Here is an 18,331-nt window from a genome sequence, read left to right on the forward strand (position 1 = left end):
ACATAAAACACTATATAGAATGTCACATAAATACCATTACAGAAAATAAAAATAGAATCTGCAACAAATATGGGAAAAGATGCAGAAGAATTGTTATTCCTTGTGAACCTGCAGCATAATAATGGAATAATTAATTAAGCTGGTAACTGTGGTCTTCATTTCTTCAGGGGATAAGGGTATTATATGAAGAACTGAATTGTACTTTTTGCCTCTCTCTAAACTCAGCAGCTAGATCTCTTTTAAAAGACCAAAGAAAAAAGGTGAATAGATTTTGAAAGTGAGTTGTTGCCCACCCTAAATTCCCAGAGTTGATGTTTCTGGCACTTGCAGTAGGAGTGTTGGCCAAATCATTCCTTCCAAGCAGAGCCCAGTTTGCCTTGGCAGAAGCACCATATGGCAATGGGTGCCTTTGAGATATAAAGCCTCTTCAAGCACCACTGAAGTACTGCCATTGCCCCTCTCCTTATAAGGGGGTGTAGCATATGCTCTCCTGACTAGCTGATTAGCACTACTTAGAGCTAAATAGCAGGAGGATCAGGTTTTACCCTTCCCTGTGTCTTTAGGATGGTGTATCCCACAGAGGAAGGCAAAAAGCAAGTGGTATCTCACATGAAGGATGCAAAAAGTCTCATCTCTCCTCAAATAATGCTGTATCATATCTCTCAGATGCAATCTTGGATAAATCAGTATTCATTGTATTTAATCCACACATTTTTCTGAGGAAAATATATTGACTGGGGACATGATTTGCTTGTTTGATTGACATAAAATCTGGAGTGTTACACATTCATCATACATGAGAAAGACAGACTTTTAGCTTTGTTTTATCTTTTCCTTATAGGAAAAAATTAGCTGTGCCTTCTTTATGCAACTAGAAGTAAATTGAGTGTAACAACATCATTGTAAAATGATGTGCTTTATAAAGTCCTGAATATGGTGCATCTTTTGTGTTTTGTTTCTAATTGTTTGCTCAATACAAAAGGATAATTCATTAGGTCAATTCTCCAAATAATCTCAAAGTGACATGAATTCCTTTGCAGAGTGAATGTCTGTAGCAAGTAATCCATGGAAAACAGACAGGCGTCTCTTGTCATTTTGGAGCTCTAATCCACCGCCTGGAGCATGAAAATGCTCAGGAAAACAAGTGTGGGAATGACCAAAATCAACATTATTTTTTATTTTCTTTTCTTAACAATGCTGCTGATCAATAGAATTGCTGAATCTGGCAGATACAATGCCACGGGATTAATGAATTAAGCTCAGGAAGCAGAAGAATCTGTTAAAAAGGAGAGGGGGAAAAGCCCCTTCTTTTCCACTGGTGTGTGAATATTAAGCAATGAAAGCAGCAATGACAGAACTTTAGCCCTTGCTTTACCATAGCATCAAGCCTTGTTCTGCATGAGTCTTTACATTTTAATTAGAACCATACTGACACCCGCCTTTTTCAACTATGAACTTCAGTTTTAAACTTAAAACTATTTCCCAAATGCTGGTTTAGTAGCTAGGTCTGAACACGGAAAAGAGATGCTGTGTTCTGTAAAATTCAGTGTGTAGTGTGGTCACCATCAGTAGGACTAGATAACTGGTTTTCAAACCACAGTAAATAATGATAAAAGGAAGGAAGAGACTCTCACAGAAATGCCATAGCCTCTGTCAGCACAAAGTACTCACATACTCTGTTTTCTGGAAAACCATAGAATGAAATAGAGGTCATCACACTTCCTTTGATGATGCCAATGTTTTATAAAGGTCGATTGCCAGCGTTTTTGTCAATACAGCATTAGGAGTGTAATACAGGGCACATATCTGTGTAAGACATTACATTCCAAAAGGCACATTACATTGATATTCAGCACAGCATGGAAATTTTAATACACTATCACTCACTACAAGGGGGTTGTTTGAATGTGTGGGAGGAGAGAGCTTAAGTTTGCTTATATGTTTATATTTACAGCTCCTTAAAGACCTCTGGGGATTTTGTGTATCCTTTTGTTTAAACAAACAAACAAAATCACTATCTAGTTTCATTGTCTAAAAATATATTATAATAATCACAGTCCTAGAAATCGGGAGGTTTGGAACATTTTCAACTCATAAGAACACTTCAGAGAATACGCCGGTGTAATTTATGAGCCCCTCTAGACCTGTCCATGTCTTGAACTGATTGTTGAAGTGGGCTTTACTAGGAATTTCTTTTCCTGAATTGGAGTAGTGCAGGAGGTGGGGAGGACGGAAAGGGTTAGAGCAACCTTCCCTAACAAGGCTTTAAAAGCTTCAGCGTAAAGTTAGGCTGATGCAGAGACTTTGTTACTTGTTTTTTAACTGGGAACAACCCGAAGAGGATTACGCTACGGGCAGGAGCTGTTATTTATGTGGGTAGCAACGTTGTGGGTTGTGTTGCGCTGTTGCTTTTAAAGGGGAGACGCGCATCTTTTGATTAGACCCGTAAAATGAAATTTTAAAAGAAAAAATAAAAAAACAAACAAAAACCCAAACCAAGCAAAAACCCCAAACACAACAACCTGGACAATGACACGAAACAGCTGGTGAAACGTCTAGCTCCGTGCCTTTCCCCAAGCTCGGTGGAGGTTTCCGTTCTCTCATCTCTGCCGCGATGTGTTCCTTTTTTTTTTCTCTTCTTTCTTTTTTTTTTTTTTTCCTTGCATGTGCTGTGACAGCCGGGGAAGGGGAAGCGGGTGGAGGGGCGGGGGGGGGTTAGAGGGGGGGTCGATCCTCCCGGCGCTCCCATTGTCAGCCGCTCCCGGGAGCGCGGGCAGAGCCCGGTGTCCCCCCGCGCCTCCTCCATGTGCGCGGGGAGCGCGGGGCCGCCCCCGCCGCCCGGGACCCGCCCGCCGCGCGGGGAGCGGGGCCCGGCCCGGCCCGCCCCGGCCCGGCCCGGCCCCGGCCCCTGCCCCCGGCCCGCGCCGCCGCCGCCGCCCGCATCATGCCGCCCCCCCCCCGCACGCCGCCCGGGGGCTGCCTCCTTTTCCGGCCCGCGGCGTGTGCGTGAGAGGGGCTTGAAGTTGCCCCGGCGGCGGCGGCGGTGGCGAGCGGGGGGCCGGGGCGGCAGCGACAGCGGCAGCGGAGCCCACCCCCATCACCTGTTACCTCCGCTCCCCAGGTTGCCTGAAGTTCCCCGGCGGCGCCCGGCAGGACGGGGAGCGCCACGGCTGCGGCTGGCGGGACCCTACAGTGGCTGCTGCAGCATGGGCTGGCTCAGGGGGATTGCCTTGCTTTCCTTGGGAGTATTACTAGCGGGAAGAGTCAACTGCCAGCATGTGAAGAATAACGTGCCAAGGCTCAAATTATCCTATAAAGGTAAGTCTGTTGTTCTCTCTCTTATTCTCGGTTTTCCTCCAAGCCCTCCTTCCCCTTGCCCCGTCGCTCCCTCCCTCCCCCCCTCGCTGCTTTTCCTTATCTTCCAAAGGGGAAATTGGCATTAGGAGAAATTTCTGAAAAAATTTACTCGAAAAGCCCCTCTGTGCCGCGGTCGGCACCAGGCAGTTTAAACCCAGACAAAGAAGAGTTAGTTGCGTTTGCAGACGAGGACTCCGGATCGTGCTGATCCCTGTTAGAGCATTTTTCAGTCTTGCTCTATTTCACTGGACTTTACTCTTTAAAACGATGAGTCGTGTTTGGCCACCCAGCTCATCTTCCCCGTGCTGGGCATGCAGTGCAGCCACAATCCCAGATTTGTTTAAACAGCATGGAATAGATGATGATTTGTGTTTATTTTATTTTTTTAGGCATGAAGTGGTTAATTTTCAAGTCATGAATATTCAGTTTGTACAAATCTGACAATCAGATGCCTAACATAAGCAGTAGATGGTGGGTTTGCCAAAACTATAAACTGAAAAGAACAGATCAGTCCAGAAAAGGAGGAGAGGACTGCTAGGCACCAGAAAACGCTGCCTATGGATGTTTAATGCAGTGCGATTTATTTGAACCAGCGTTGTTTTCGGTGTAGTCTGATGTGTGTCATAAGAGATCACAGGGAAGGTGTAACTGAAGAAAGAGAGCTGTGAGATTGCGTTTACGTTTGAAATTGTGTAATGCCACTCACACTGCAGTTGTCAGTAATTAACTTTTGTATAGTAGTGCCAGTATTAAAGGAGAACAGTGAAGTAGACAGGCTCTTCTCTTTATCAGCATAGTTCTACTCTTAAGTACATTTTCAGAAGAATTCACCAAATCTGGAGAATGTGCAACTGGGAAAGAAGTTTAAAATGTAAGAGCTGTAGAGTATTTTTCTAAAAAGGAGAGCTATACACCAAGGTGTATATACACATCTCTCTCATGAGCTACCTCCTCATAATTCTCAGATTATTGAAGGCTGAGAGAAGGAGCAGCAGCAGCAGCTACGATTCTGAAAGGGGGGAGGAGAAGTAACACACTGCTTCTACAGCAGGGAAAAGAGAACATGTGTGTGCATGCCTGGTCATAGATGTCAATCTCAGTTTACATAGTGTCAATACATCTCTTGCCAGTAGAAATACGTTTTCCATTTTTTTTTTCATCTTTCTTGTGCTGTAAATGAGAGAGGGGAAAGTCCTCTCTGATACAGGGCAGGCGTCATTTTCACACTCCAGATGAAAAAAAATTAAGCACCTGCAAAACTTGGATGTGCTGCGTGAAATAAATGCTGTGCTGAGTTTTCTTAAAGAACATGTATATGCATATTTGTGAGTATTTAAACTTGAAAATACATGTATGAAAAGAACACTTTAGAGATTCAGAGTCTGTTAATTTGATTTTAATGAGAAAAAACATTTGTATTTAACACAAAATTGATTATTTTAGTAATGGAATCTGAAGAAAGCTTCTACTGTAACTACATGTCATGTCAAAAAACTCATTAAAAATCTCTTAATTGCTTCCAAACTTTTAAAATCATACTGAAACTCAGATTAGTATATAGAAGCATAAATACTATAAAAATATACTGTAAAGGGGTTTATAGCTAATTAATTATTGTGGGTTTTTTCACCCTTTTAAAGTTTATCCATGGCTCAAGTCTGCTACCCCTGCTCATATTGGCTAAATGCACAGAAACTGATTTCAAAAAGTGGCGAGATGTGACTGAGAGTGGTTTTCTTCTTTTTCCTTCTTTCTTTTTTTCTCCTTTTTTTTTTTTTTCCTATTTTCACCCCGCTGGCGCTGTATCCTTATGCAGTTTAACAATATTTTGCTACTCTGCTGATTGGTTGTTTTCCATTCTGCTCTTGCTGGACAATGGGTCTAATTTTCATTTTTTAAATATATGAGACGTCAAATTTTGATATATGGTCAGTCCTATATGAGCAAAACAGGAAACTGAAAGGAACACTGAATCTGTTTTATACGTGGTGGATCACTGTGTACCAAAAATGAGTTCAAGTGCTGAGCAAGCCTATCTAGCAAAGATAGTAAGTGCATAGTTAATCCAAAGCAAGTTAAAAGTCTGAAGACTTACAGAAATTCACACTCTGGCCTTTGATTCACATATTTGACTTCAAACATGTAACTCTAAGAATCAGATCAGACTACTCACATACTTAATGTTAAGTACCAGTGTAAAGGCTTGGCCAGGTCAATAGGAGCGTGTTGCTTGTGCTGGTGCGTTGATCACCAAGTATGGGGATGTCATTATTAGTCATGGAAAACTAAGCTTTGTCAGCTGGTTCTCTTCCAACAAATTTTGCTTCTAGCGAAGTATTCAATGCACAGATCAATGTTAACACCTTGTGTAGGAACAGCTTAAAAGCTGTGGGTATTGAAAATACTCTTTTAGGCACTGACAGAATGCCTCACATGCTAATATGTACTCTCTGGATATACCTCACAGCTGTGTGACTATGTGATATCAAGTGATTCATCTCTATTTAAACTGCTTGCAAGTAGAAAAGAAGATACCCAGCTACTTACCTGTTCCTCATCTCCATGAAGAGATGTGGTTGAGTAAAATAAACTTATGATATTGAGGAAAAAAAAAAAAACCACCAACCACGCAGGTTGACAAGAATGACCCAAGTGACTTCACTTTTCTGTGACTGTCATTGTGCTTTCTTTTAAGATGTGTGCTTGTTTTTTACCTAAACAAATACCTTGGAGCTAGTTGTCGGTGCTTTATTTCAAAGAAAATCGAGGATGTATTTTAACTTCTGTTTGTCTCGACTAATTAGATGTCAAACATGGTTAAAAAGCTCAGGCATTTGCTTTAAAAGTTAGTGAGAGTCATGAAGGGTTAAATCCCTGCCAGACTTGATTTCCTATGGTCACTTGTTTTCAAAGGCCCAGTATTAGCTCTGCCATTTCCCAGGTTGCTGGACAGAAGTTTTGGTGACTCCTGTTCTTGCTTCCTCTTAACTCCTTGTCACTCAGTCTTGCAGAAGATTAGAAGCATCCTACGGGGCATGTTATGGATGGAAGAGGAAGAAAAGTGTATAAATGCATGTGTTAGGACCACATCTGTGGTCTGAAAAGGTTCCTTTTGTTCTTTAAAACAGAATTTTGGTTATTGGTTTACATCACTGTGATTTTGGTGGCATATTAAAGAAAATTTGAGGATCACTAGGGAAATCTTTGTCCAGCTGACATCTGTGGTGAAGCTCCTGTTCAGTCTTCAGGGTTTTGCTCTGTACTTTTTAAAGTTTCCGAGCATTTTCATCTTTGTGCATGGATGGGAAAGGTTTTACCTCAGATGGTATTTATCTCCTTATTTCAGTCAAGGGGAATTAATATGATTAAAAGCCTGATCCAAAGTTCATTGAAGTCAGTAAGTTCTGGATCATAGCCTAAATGAGGTAAAACCAGCCATAAAACCGAAAGCTCAGTTGAGCTCTTCAACCTCTGAGCTCTTCTTTTTGTGTCCTTCAAAGACTGTGTCCTTGTTGTAAAGTAACAAGAAATGTCATTGTTGGTATGTCAAAAGTAAAGGAATTCAGTTCTGATGTTGGTTTTAAGTCTCTATATTGTGTCACTAGGTCACAGGTTCTGTTCAGGAGACTTCTACTGAGCACAGAGTTCTCAGAAAGATGGTCAAGTTGAGTGTGCAAAGTTTAAAACAATAAATATAGCCTGAACTCCAGATGGATTTCTTGTATCGTTTATTGTTTCCTATTTTCTTTTGCTCTCCTCAGTATGGGAGGGTAACAGCACAAACAGAGATGGAACCAGCTATGGTAACCTTTAAATATAAACAATTAAGCCCAAAGAAAGAGAGCGTTTCCATTAACAGTTCCTTGATTTACGGATTTTTTCCCAAGGCAACCCTGATTTTTGTCTCCAAATGAAAGTTGTGAACCCAACTTTCTCAAATCCATCTGTCATGTCTTATTTCTGTTGAAAATTACTAAATGCTGTAAGTATTTTTGCAAGAGTACATGTGTGGTTCTCCTCTGTTATTGTTGCTCAATTGGATACATATTACTTGAGAAAAGTGGAAAAGCATTGCGCGCAGATTTAGCTGTATTACTCCCTGGCTCCAATTCAAGCCATATTAAATATAAGTGTCTTGTTTAAAGTTGCAGTGATATTGACAACTGCTCCATCCTTGATGTGCAGTTGATTTACAGTTTTATAGGATGGATTTTTTTTATCCGGATGAAATCCTGGCCCTAGTGAAAGCAATGGCAAAACTTGTGTCCGTTTCAATCTGTCCAACGTGCAGTGATGAGGGAGGAATGGCACTGCACTGAATTACCTGTACGTAGACTGATGTAAATATGATACCTGGCTTGTAGTTTGTTGACCCAGTCTGGTTGTAGCTGATGACCTGCCGGTGGGTTTGATTGTGGTTTCTCCTTTCCATCAAACTCTATAACTCACAGTTCAATACCTCCTCAAATATTAGGAAAGCAGGGCAAAGTAGGAGAAGGAAATGGGGAGAGAATATTGGCAAGGGAGACTGTTTCTCTTAAGTTGAGACCAGTATTGGAGTTTGTCTCATATTTCAAAGTATCTGCTTAAAAAACCTTTGCTTAAACGATGTTGTAAGAGTACTGTCTGAGGGAAGAGCCTCTCTGCTGTGCCTGAATGGGAGAGAAGGACAGCCCCGACTTAGGAAGAAGACTGTGAAGAAAGGTAAAACAGGGAGATTTGCATCTTTGGCTTCCACTGTTTCTGACATTTCTGCCCAGCTCCAGAACTCTCAGACCTCACTGTTCAGTCAGTGCAGGAGGCTGAGGGACAGTGAATATATCAGATGCAGCCACAGCCTCTTCACCATTTTTTTTCACCCCAAAGGATTAGTCTTTAAGAGAAGATCTGTGTGTTGCTCTTTCTATCATTGGTTGACTGGGGCCTTCACAACACCTGGGAACTCTTAGGGTAGTGGTAGGACTACCCTGCCTGCCTCTGACAGCCCACAGGCTGACAAGAGGGAGACGCTGATGAAGGAAGTGCCTAAGCTCAGATCTTGCCTATATAGGGAGATTTTCAGCTAGCTAATTAGGGCCTGAGACAGGCACTGTAATTGGAACAAGGAGGGTGAAAACCTAGCCCAACATTCTCATTTTGTGTTTCCAACTTTCCCATTTAATTCCCGTGGAAAAAGTGGTTTTTGAATTACAGAGCCTCCCTTTTCTGAGAAGCTGGAGTTCTCTATAATTATTTGTGCTGTACGGTTTGCAAATGACTGAATTATTCATGTAAGGTGCTGTATTGACAGCCATGGAAACTCTGCTCTTTTGCTGTGTGCAAGGTTGCAGCACTTACTTGTACTGTTTTTTACAACATCTTTAAAACTCTGACCTAGTGAGGAATTTAAATATCCGTAGTTTTACTGAGCTCAGTGGAACTACTGATATGTGAAGTCTGCCTTAAAATTTACTTCTGTGCTTGAAGCTTTGATCAGGACTGAAGTATTTATCTGTTTACTTAGGGTTTATTCAGGTGTGTACTTATTCCATAACATTTAGCAAAACAATATTATCTCTAATTGACCTCTTTAGCCACTGGCACACTTGTAACGAACATGGGTAGAGCCCTCCCCAAATCTTCATTTGCAAAGCCGAGCCATGATGATGATGATGATTTGAAGTAAGAAACCTGGTCTTTGCAAGTTGTTACAAAGTAAATGGGTTATTTATTATAATCTCTCCTGCGTGTGCCTCCAGTTGCACAAAAAGCATTTCTATGGAGTTCCCACCTGAAAAGAAACCATTAAATTACTTTTTTTCTTTAAAGTGTTTTTTCCGGTTTAATTCAATGCATTGCTATATTTGATCCTTTTATTATGCTCTTGGCTTGCTTAATCACTGATTCTGCATATGGCCTTTAATGCCCACAGCTGCTGTTTGAGAGACATCTTCTTTATTTACTTCCTCTGGCCCACAGACTTTTCTCTCCTGTGCATACCTGGAACACTGCAGTGGAAGCACCGGTAATACAAAGTTACTGCAATATTTTCAACATTTTCTACATCAGCTAGAGCCTGACTTGACCCCAGTTCAATCTGAAGCAAAATCACATCTTCACCTGAGGCAGTGCCTAAGTGACTGAGAAGAAAACAAATCCTTCTAAGTGGTGTCCAATGGTTGTGACATTTTCCAGTTGTTTGAAAGCTAAAAAGGGTAAAATTGTTTTCAGGCTCCCACACACTTATTTTTAAGCAAATGTGTGGGGTGGACCCTGGGAGCTCTATGTCAAACTTTTAAATGGAAGTTCTGTAGCTTGTTCTGGTGCTCTTGTTAATTAAGGTACATGTAAAAGTTGCTGCTGGGGTTGTGCTGGTGCTGGTGGGCAATTCAGCAAATTCCTTCCCTTGCAGGATTAAAGCTCCCTTCAGGAATGTCTGCAAGGTCAGGGTCCTCCCACATACAGCCTTCATATAGGTTCCTGCTCTCTTCCAGTAACAGCTGTGGATAGTAAGAATAACTGTGGGGATAGTAGTTTTACTTGACTTTTCCTATTTTTTCTGAGTGGGATAGTGTCTGAATGTACGAGAGAGAAAACGATAGCCACAGCTGTTCAGAGCATCAGAAATCTTAAGAGTGTTGTAACCTTTCTCCTACACCACAGGAGGTTCTCTGTGGTGTCTCTCTCTTTCTTTGTGACTGACATAGTTAGCCACATTAGGCTCTTTTCACTATCAGTGGAAGGAGAGGTACCTCCAGAGAGCTAATCTTGGGTTAGGCAGATTGAATGAGACTTTGGGGGTGCTCATCACTTCTCAGTGTCTGTAAAAGGAATTAAGCTTCTTGTTTATTTATTTAGTTTCTTTCTCTCTGGGAAGGTATCAAAAGAAGGTACCAGTTAACTGCTACGGAAGAAATTAGGCTGTACGTTGATCCAAAGCTTCCTAATTTAAGAAACTGTCTTTGTTTAAATGAGTATTTAAAGTTGTGTAAAAATTGAGCTGATTAAACTTACATATGCCCTCACTATCTGTGATCTTGAGGTCACCTGTGACTACCTACATTTGTACCAAACTTGCAGTTATAGCAAGAAATACACAGTACCACTACAGTCTCCATATTCTTAAAATTATTACCTAATTTATTTCTCATATTTCCCGTGCCTCTCCTCCTTAATAAGCTCATCCCAAATCCAGTGACACATGCTGGAAGTAACTGTCTGGGGCTGCAGAGCTTTACTAGTTTAATAGCTTAATCATTCAGAGCTTTCAATAAGCTGTCCCCTATCCAGCTCCGTTACTTTCTGAATGTTTCTGCACTTTAAAGAGAAAAACATATTCAAGACTGAATTCTGTAGAGCATAGTTTGCAAATAAAAATCCGTATGTATATGTGCAACTCAAAGGACAGGTGCCTTGACTCCGAATCTACCCTTTGTCAGCTGAACTATTTCAATGGTGAGAGCAGGATGAAACAATTTATTAATTTCTAAAAAATCTAAATAGACTTACAGTTTGGGGGATTCTTTCCTCACTTCGGGGATTACAGATCCACCTTGAGCTAGATGTATCTACAGCAATCCCTGAAATGTGTGAGCACTAGTCTACTTTCTGCCACATTTAGTTTTCATCCCTTGCTGTTTGATAGCCAAACACAGTAAAGTCAGAAGTTTTTTGCCATTCTTCTAATGTTTTAAAGTTGTTTGACATTTATTGGGCAGCCTGCTTATCTCTCCAGCTGGATGTTGCAGAAACTTTAGAAGTGAGCAGTCAAATAAAATTCTCATCTCTTATAAATATTTTCATGCAAAGTTGGATCTTGCAGGGAACAATCTGAGGAATGAAGTAGTTATTTGCTTTCATCTAACTTGTGGAAGGAGGTAAAAGAAAGCTCTCCTTTACTCTCCACTCTAATGAAGCAAAGCTCATGTTGGTTCCAACGGCCCCTCTTGGCTCCTTTTGAAATTGCAGCCTTGTATGAGAAAAGGACACAAAAAGCTCTGTGAGATAATTTAAAGGATTTAGAGCTGCCTTTCAAAGGGGAGGGGTTGGTGGCCTTTTCTAGAGGCAGCAGATTATAAATAAGCTCACAAGCATCCAAAAGAGCTACAGAGAGTGCAGGGTACAGCTTTCATGACCAGCTGATGCTGGAATAGCAATAGATCCCACATGTGGCCAAGGCACAGAGCGAGGTTGCTTAAGATGAAGTGGTGATTTCTGGGTGTTAATATTACTTCTTTCATGGATTTCCACTGCAACTTCACTACTTTTGCATGACCGTAGAGTCTGAAATGGTTTGGATGCCTAATGAAGCTCTGTTTCTCAAAGCACGACAAAGGTCATATCAGTAATGATGAGTGTTGCTCTGTGGTATCTCTAGGACAACTTGGTCTCACCTCTATCATGCCAGGTCCTTTTCAAGGTCTCTATTCTGTTAAGCCCATGTGGTAAATCCAGTTCCTGTTGAGTGATAGGAGGCACACCAGAAACAATGTCTGGGAATCTGGGAGAGACAACTTTTATCTTCCAGACTGTGTTTTTTCCCCCATATTCACTTCTACTACAGCAGATGAATGGCTGTATCAGAACTTCTTGCTCTCATGGCCTTGAAGACAACAACATAAATGTATTCCTGAGCTACCTGCAAATTGCATAGTTAGGAAATCACTTCATTCTAAATTGCTCTTCCAAGAGGTGTCAGAGTCCATCCACCAAGACCAAGTGTATATCCAGTTGTACAAAAATGTATGATAACGTTTCCAAAGAGCTCCAGTTGGCACTTCTCTGAAATGTCATAAACATCAGCAGGCAGTATTTGCAGCATGTTGGCTATGCAGTTATAATTATGGTAACCCTCTGTCTATATTTTTGTTCCAAATGTGTATCCTTAGTTGTTTGTACTCTAGCCATAAAAACTGACCCGCAACAAATAGGCAAGCAAGATTGCAACTCAAGTGAAAAGATCAGAAATTTGTTAAAATTGAAAGAAAATTCTTCATAGCTCCTTTTAAAAGGGTGTTATAAACTAAACTATTAACAACATTATTTTATGTTGAAAATTTTACTTTTCTCTGCAGCCTGGAGTATTGAGATAATGAATTACATAAATTTCTAATTCTATTTATTCAGATTTCGTTTCTCATCTGTAATGGGAAACTGCTAGGTATTCTACTTCCTTTTCTGGCATCCTTTTGCAAGTTTGTGTCTTTTATCATTCTTTAAACCTGCATTGTAACTACATTCTTTACTGGCTAACAGTCACATAAATTAGGAAAGTTCTGTTCATCTCAGCTACATCACCTACAAATGGAGGTTGGAGGTTAACAGAAACCCAGCACCACAGCTGATGATACACAGGAAGTCTGTACTGTAAAGGGAATCAAAGAAAGTACCATAAAAGTAAAATCCTATTAATTCCTTGGCTCTTCTGTGTCAACTTCTTCACCTGTAAAGTGGTATTAAGTGATTTCATGAGGAATTGCTTGAGGTCAGAGACTTGCCATGCTTATTCAGAGTTGTATCCTACTCTCAGAATAATCCCATTAATGTGTGTATTCAAAGTTCAGTTAAAACTTACTTTTGATCAACATGCAAAGGCCTTACAGGTACTTTAAAGTGATTATAATAATAATATTCACAGCTGTGTATGCCTGTGAAATGAAAGACATCCCTATTATCCAGGAAGCATATCTAATTTAATTCAATTTGGATATTCCAGACAATTTTATACAGGTACAATGTTTTTTGGAGTATCCACATCTATTTCACACTAAATACACTGTGAAGGTGATTACAGATGGCTTGGGAGAAGAGCCTTTGTGTTTAGTCTTTGCAGTATTGTCTAAAGGTATGTGAGTGCTTGTGAGATTCTGCCCTATTTCTGAGTTTAAGTTAGGTTTCTCTTTTTTTTAAATTATAACTGATAATCATATTTTAAAATTGAGAGGAAATTAAAAATTTTATTTTTTTCTTGTGCTTATCAGACAAAACTAAACCCCTCTTTGGGCAATTCTTCCCTTTCCAACCAGTCTATCCCTTCCCAAGCCACTGGTGCTTCATACTCCTCGACTCCTGTAGGTGTACATGTTTCCTTCCCAACAGATTCTGGAGAAAAAAAACTTCTCTTTCTTTGTGCACACATCCCTTTTTCTGGCTTTCCATACCCCAAATGTTCCCCAACCTTCTCCAGGATAAGGGCAGCCTTTCTTAGCCACTTGGGGAAGCACTCATTAATCCGTTGAGTCAGTTATAATTGCCTATCATTTGTGACTCACTCACTGGAAAACTGTTGCTTGACAGCCCTAGTTCAAACCTAATAATGAAGATTAACTACTATAATAAATTCAGAAGTAGAATTTTGAATCTCTAAAAGATTCGCATCTTCATTCCTAAAATAAGTAAGAAAGCACCTGTTCCCTTCGTCATATATTCCACATACCTCAAATGCAGCATTTAAATATTATCTTCAGTGAATTATCTCAAGGAATTTTTTTCTTTGCTTTTATACTTCCTCATGCCACTTATATGAAGTATTGTTGTTTTGAATAGCATTCGTTTTTTCCATAATTAAGTACTGTTTTCATGTCATTAATTGAGACATACAGAGAAAATATCAGATTTCTATGATTTTGATGTACTTTTGAACTTCAACCACAAGTCTGTAGTGTGACATGTTAAACTATGGTGTCTTACTTGACCATCTACTACATAGTTTTCTTACAGTTTTGTTGGTACTAGAAGAACCAAGTTCAATTCTTAAGGCTGGCAAACAGACCAACAGAGACCAATGTGAAAGGTCCTCTTTATTTGTAAAAACTGACTTTTTCATATGTCTTCGGAGAGACAAGTATCAAGGGTCATGTGTATTATTATTCTATATGAAATTTTAAGCTATCATCAGTTATTCTGATGTAAGCCAAATGTAACATTATTGTGTTAATGTGACTGCAGTGTGGCGTGTTCAGACCACTGGTTCTGCTAATTGACATAGCACAAAGCAAAGGCAATGAGGACATGGCCAAGCAATGCAACTTGTAGGTTTTTAATACAATTTCCATAGCTGAGACCATAAACAGCCCCTTAAGGTAATTTCTCATAACTGCCACTCTCTTATTTTTTTTTTTCTATCAGCATGTAGGAATATGACAAATGCTGAATTTTGTTTCACTGTAGATTCACCCCCATTACTATGCATAGAAACTATTTTACCTTATGCCAGACATATGGAAGTGATCAATGTATGTAAATTACATGAGGAGAGGTGAAATACAGCTTTTTAGACAAGGAAATGTGTATTTGTTTCTAGTTAGAAGACACTGAAATCACACCAGAAAAGACTTTGGGTCTTAAGACAAGTTTTTCTTTAAAATAACAACTGGCGAGTGGGTAGAATAGCAATGATTTTTGATAATCACCATGAAAGCACAATATTGTCCTGAACTGAACCACTCAGACAGGTTCTCACCAGGGTTTAAGACACCAGGGTTTGAGAGGCAATTGCTTGCATGTGCAGGGCCAGACTGTGGACCTGTTCTATGCAGAGGTGAACTGTTCTGGGACCCACTGTGCTCAGTAGTGCAAGTCAAGTTTCTTCACACACAGGGTTTGACTGGCAGGGCCAGCTTAAATGTCTGCTTTTCATTTTCCTTCCCTGATGTCATGGTGTACCCACAGTGCAATGACTTGAATCTAGTCTCAAAATCTGGGGTGTTGAGGGGCTGAGTTACTTTGTTGGGTTCTGAGTGACCACAGGAGGAAAAAGCAAGAGCTTAAGTCAGCTATGCTTTTCAAATAGTTTTTGAAACTCCTGTGCCCTAGCTGGTCTCTAAGTAACCAATACTCGTTTTATGACTGAGGCATTCACTGTGCTCCCCAAATTTTCCATTCCAAGGAAGCTGGAGGTTTGTTTTTTTTTAATATATATTCACTACTGCAGAATAAGAAACTAATCTAGAGTCTGGCAAGGCTTTATTCTAAAGCATTGTCATATCTTTCATTCTGAGTTGAAAAATGGACAGATCACTGGGCTTCATAAATGTGTGGAAAAGCTGTCAAAGCTCCTATTTGCATGTGAATGGTCAGCTGAGGTAGGAAGGGAGATATGTAAATAATTCTCCAGCTAGCTTCTGGCAAAGATCGTTGCATTTCAAAGTGCTGTGAAACAGCACCATAAAACTTTAACCTATTCACAGGTATGGAAACTCCCACACCTTAAACAGATCTGCTGTAATAATGACCACTTGGGGAAAAATGAATCTTAAAAAGCAATATCAGATCTCCAGGTACTATACATTTTCCACTTCTTTTAATATTTCATTAAAGAGAAACTAAAAAAACTCTCCCTCTTCGCACAAGGAAGAAAAAAAAAAAGAAAGAAAGAGGGGGGGAAAAAAAGAACAAGATCTAAGCAGTAAGCAGATGTAGACCTTCATTGAAAGTCTGGCAGATAAGTTTGATAGCAGTGGAAGAAATGTAAAGAATTTGAGTATTATTCTGTATTATTTGTATCTGACCTAGGAGCCACCCAAAATAATAATTACTTTAATCTTCCTTACAAACTGCTAGCATTTCACTATTGTGTTCTGTTGTTGTACTTCAGTACATGCTCAACTACGTAGAACTGGTGAATGTTTTAGCTTGAAATTAAATGTGTCCTTCAAAATATACAGTTCCTCCATCCAAAAGGTGAAAAAGTAGAAGTAAACAGTAGAAAAATGAGGAACACTGAGTAAAAATATTAATAGTCTCTGAGCCAGACTATTTTCTACATATTTTATTGTACCTTGTGTCCACTTAGAAGTTGCACATGGACAAAGATTTAAGCCCTTTATGCCTGAAACAGCTCCAAAATCTGAGATTAGGCAGGCACAAGGACTACAAAAATGTTTTCAAAGTAAAGTTCACCTCCAAAATTGATATGGGTTATGTACCTATCCCTTACCATGAGATAGCATGGGGCTGTTGCTGTAATTTACCAGTATAATTTTCCCTGATATTGTTTTGTAGTCTCCATCTACTACATACTTTGAAATACCATGATGTATTTCATTCAACCTCCATATTTGAGAAAATAATTAATGCCACCTCTGTAATCATTTACAGCACACAATCTCACAAAGCTTCTGTGCACTAATTTGATCTGGTTACACTGTGCTAAAAAGAACTCACAAAGTTAAATGCAATTTCATTCACTGAATTTATAAAGGGCAATTCAAAGGCTCTGGGATTTGCTCAATCATACTAATATTCCTATAATGAAATGTGATTTGTCTTGGTATTTACTAGGAGATTAAAAAATAACAAAAAAAGGACTGATCTTACAAACTCATACTCACATGAGTTGTACTATTGATTTCAACGTACCTGGTACTTGTGGTGTGAAGTGCCCTTTTGAGAGGCTGTACAAGTTACTCTTCACCTACAAAATAATCAGCCAACAAACCCATGCAATTTTAAGGATCACTTGAAATTTTTGAGCTCTGGCCCATTTAATGGAAAGAAATTAGGCAAAAACTGTTCAAAATATTGTTCTATTCTCAAATGAAAATTTTCATTCAGTAGTAATCCCTCTTGATCCTTCTTATCCCATGGCTCCACTGTGCTCTACCACAAGAGAAACATTCCCTGCCTTGCTGTGGTTTGTGGCATCCTCATGTCTAGTGGGATACAACATCTTGAAGTCACTATAAAAGACCCTGACTTAGTCTGGTAGATATTTAAGTATTAATAAAAAAAAAGTGATCAGATTTTTTTAATGCCCGAGCAAATTTAAACTGAGTTTTTAAGCAAAGGAAAGTCATATCCAAGCCCTCTCCCATTTTCCCTATTAACAGATCTTTTCATTAAAACTTTCTGTGAAGAAGTCCATCTGTGTGACTGTACGTGGAGCACAGATTAGGCAGTTCCACTGATTCAAGCACAGTAACTTCAGCAGTAACTTTAGATAAGTAACACTTCAGTGTCGGAATATGGTTTCCACAATGCTGTTGTTCTGTTTCGATAACCATTCCTAATCCATCAGAAAAGGGCACAGCATTGTGAAAACTTTTATCCTTTACTGGAGTATTACTTATTTATTGTAGCTATGGCTCCTGGCACTTTGAGTGAAAGTTGCTACTGCCTGCTTCTCACATGAGCTCACTGGAGAGAGCCCAGGAGATCTCCCCACAGCAGGAGACTCCAGAGCTGCTGCCTTGCCACTCCAAATAGCTGCTAATGCTAGCAACAGAGCAAGGAATCCCTGCTCCATTTCAAACATCAGTCTGACAAAGTGGGACAGCAAGCATGGGGCCATGTGCTCTCTCACCCCAGACATCTTGTCAATGGGCTCTCAGAGCTCTTTGCAAAACAGCAAGAGGAATCTCAAATTGCATCCACTCAGATGTAGCCACTTGTGCAGACACTTCTATTACACTAAAATTTATTGTGATCTGTGTCACATGTTAAGAAAATGCAGAAAGTCTCAAATGCAGTAGCAGGTGGTGGGACAATAAAATTTTTCACATTTTATGATAGGCGTGCATTTAAAGAAGGAAGCAAAAATAATGTTTTCTGTTAGAAATAGGAGCAGAAACCATTTGTGGCATAGAAACACATTTGCACTACTTCTGGTTATGGTGCAGTTGGCTGTGAAGTCCTTCAGTAGGCTGTAAGGGGCATCAATTTAATTAATTGGAGCTGTTACTGAAATTATGTTAGCAATCACTGAACAACCCACAGAGTAACTCATGAGTAAACAAGTCCATGAGGTCTCGGAATAGAGCATCCTAACATTTCTCTGGTGCTGGTCAAGGATGAGATTGAAAGGTAGAAATTGCCTTGTATTTTAACATATATACAATAGATTGATATATAAAGAAGGCCCCTTACTGTAAGGAAGCCCCTTAGCATGTTCAAGTGATAACTAAAGGACATGCAGACATCAGACATCTTTACAAAACTGTCAGCCCAGTGGCAGGGTACATGGAGTGTCAATGCAACATGAGAAACTCCTTCCTCT

At 39.9% G+C, this 18,331-nt stretch overlaps 1 protein-coding gene across 1 annotated transcript in view; it reads left to right on the plus strand.

The window, feature by feature from the left end:
* The first annotated feature begins 3,066 nt into the window (after positions 1-3,066).
* The window catches only part of SEMA3A (semaphorin 3A), a 163,774-nt gene continuing 148,509 nt past the window's right edge, over positions 3,067-18,331 (plus strand). The window contains 1 exon segment of the mRNA XM_032688743.1: positions 3,067-3,318. Coding sequence (XP_032544634.1) covers positions 3,207-3,318 — 112 coding nt within the window. The 5' untranslated portion in view covers positions 3,067-3,206.

This window comes from Chiroxiphia lanceolata, chromosome 5 (genome assembly GCF_009829145.1).
Source record: "Chiroxiphia lanceolata isolate bChiLan1 chromosome 5, bChiLan1.pri, whole genome shotgun sequence".
In the NCBI taxonomy this organism is placed as follows: Eukaryota; Metazoa; Chordata; class Aves; order Passeriformes; family Pipridae; genus Chiroxiphia; species Chiroxiphia lanceolata.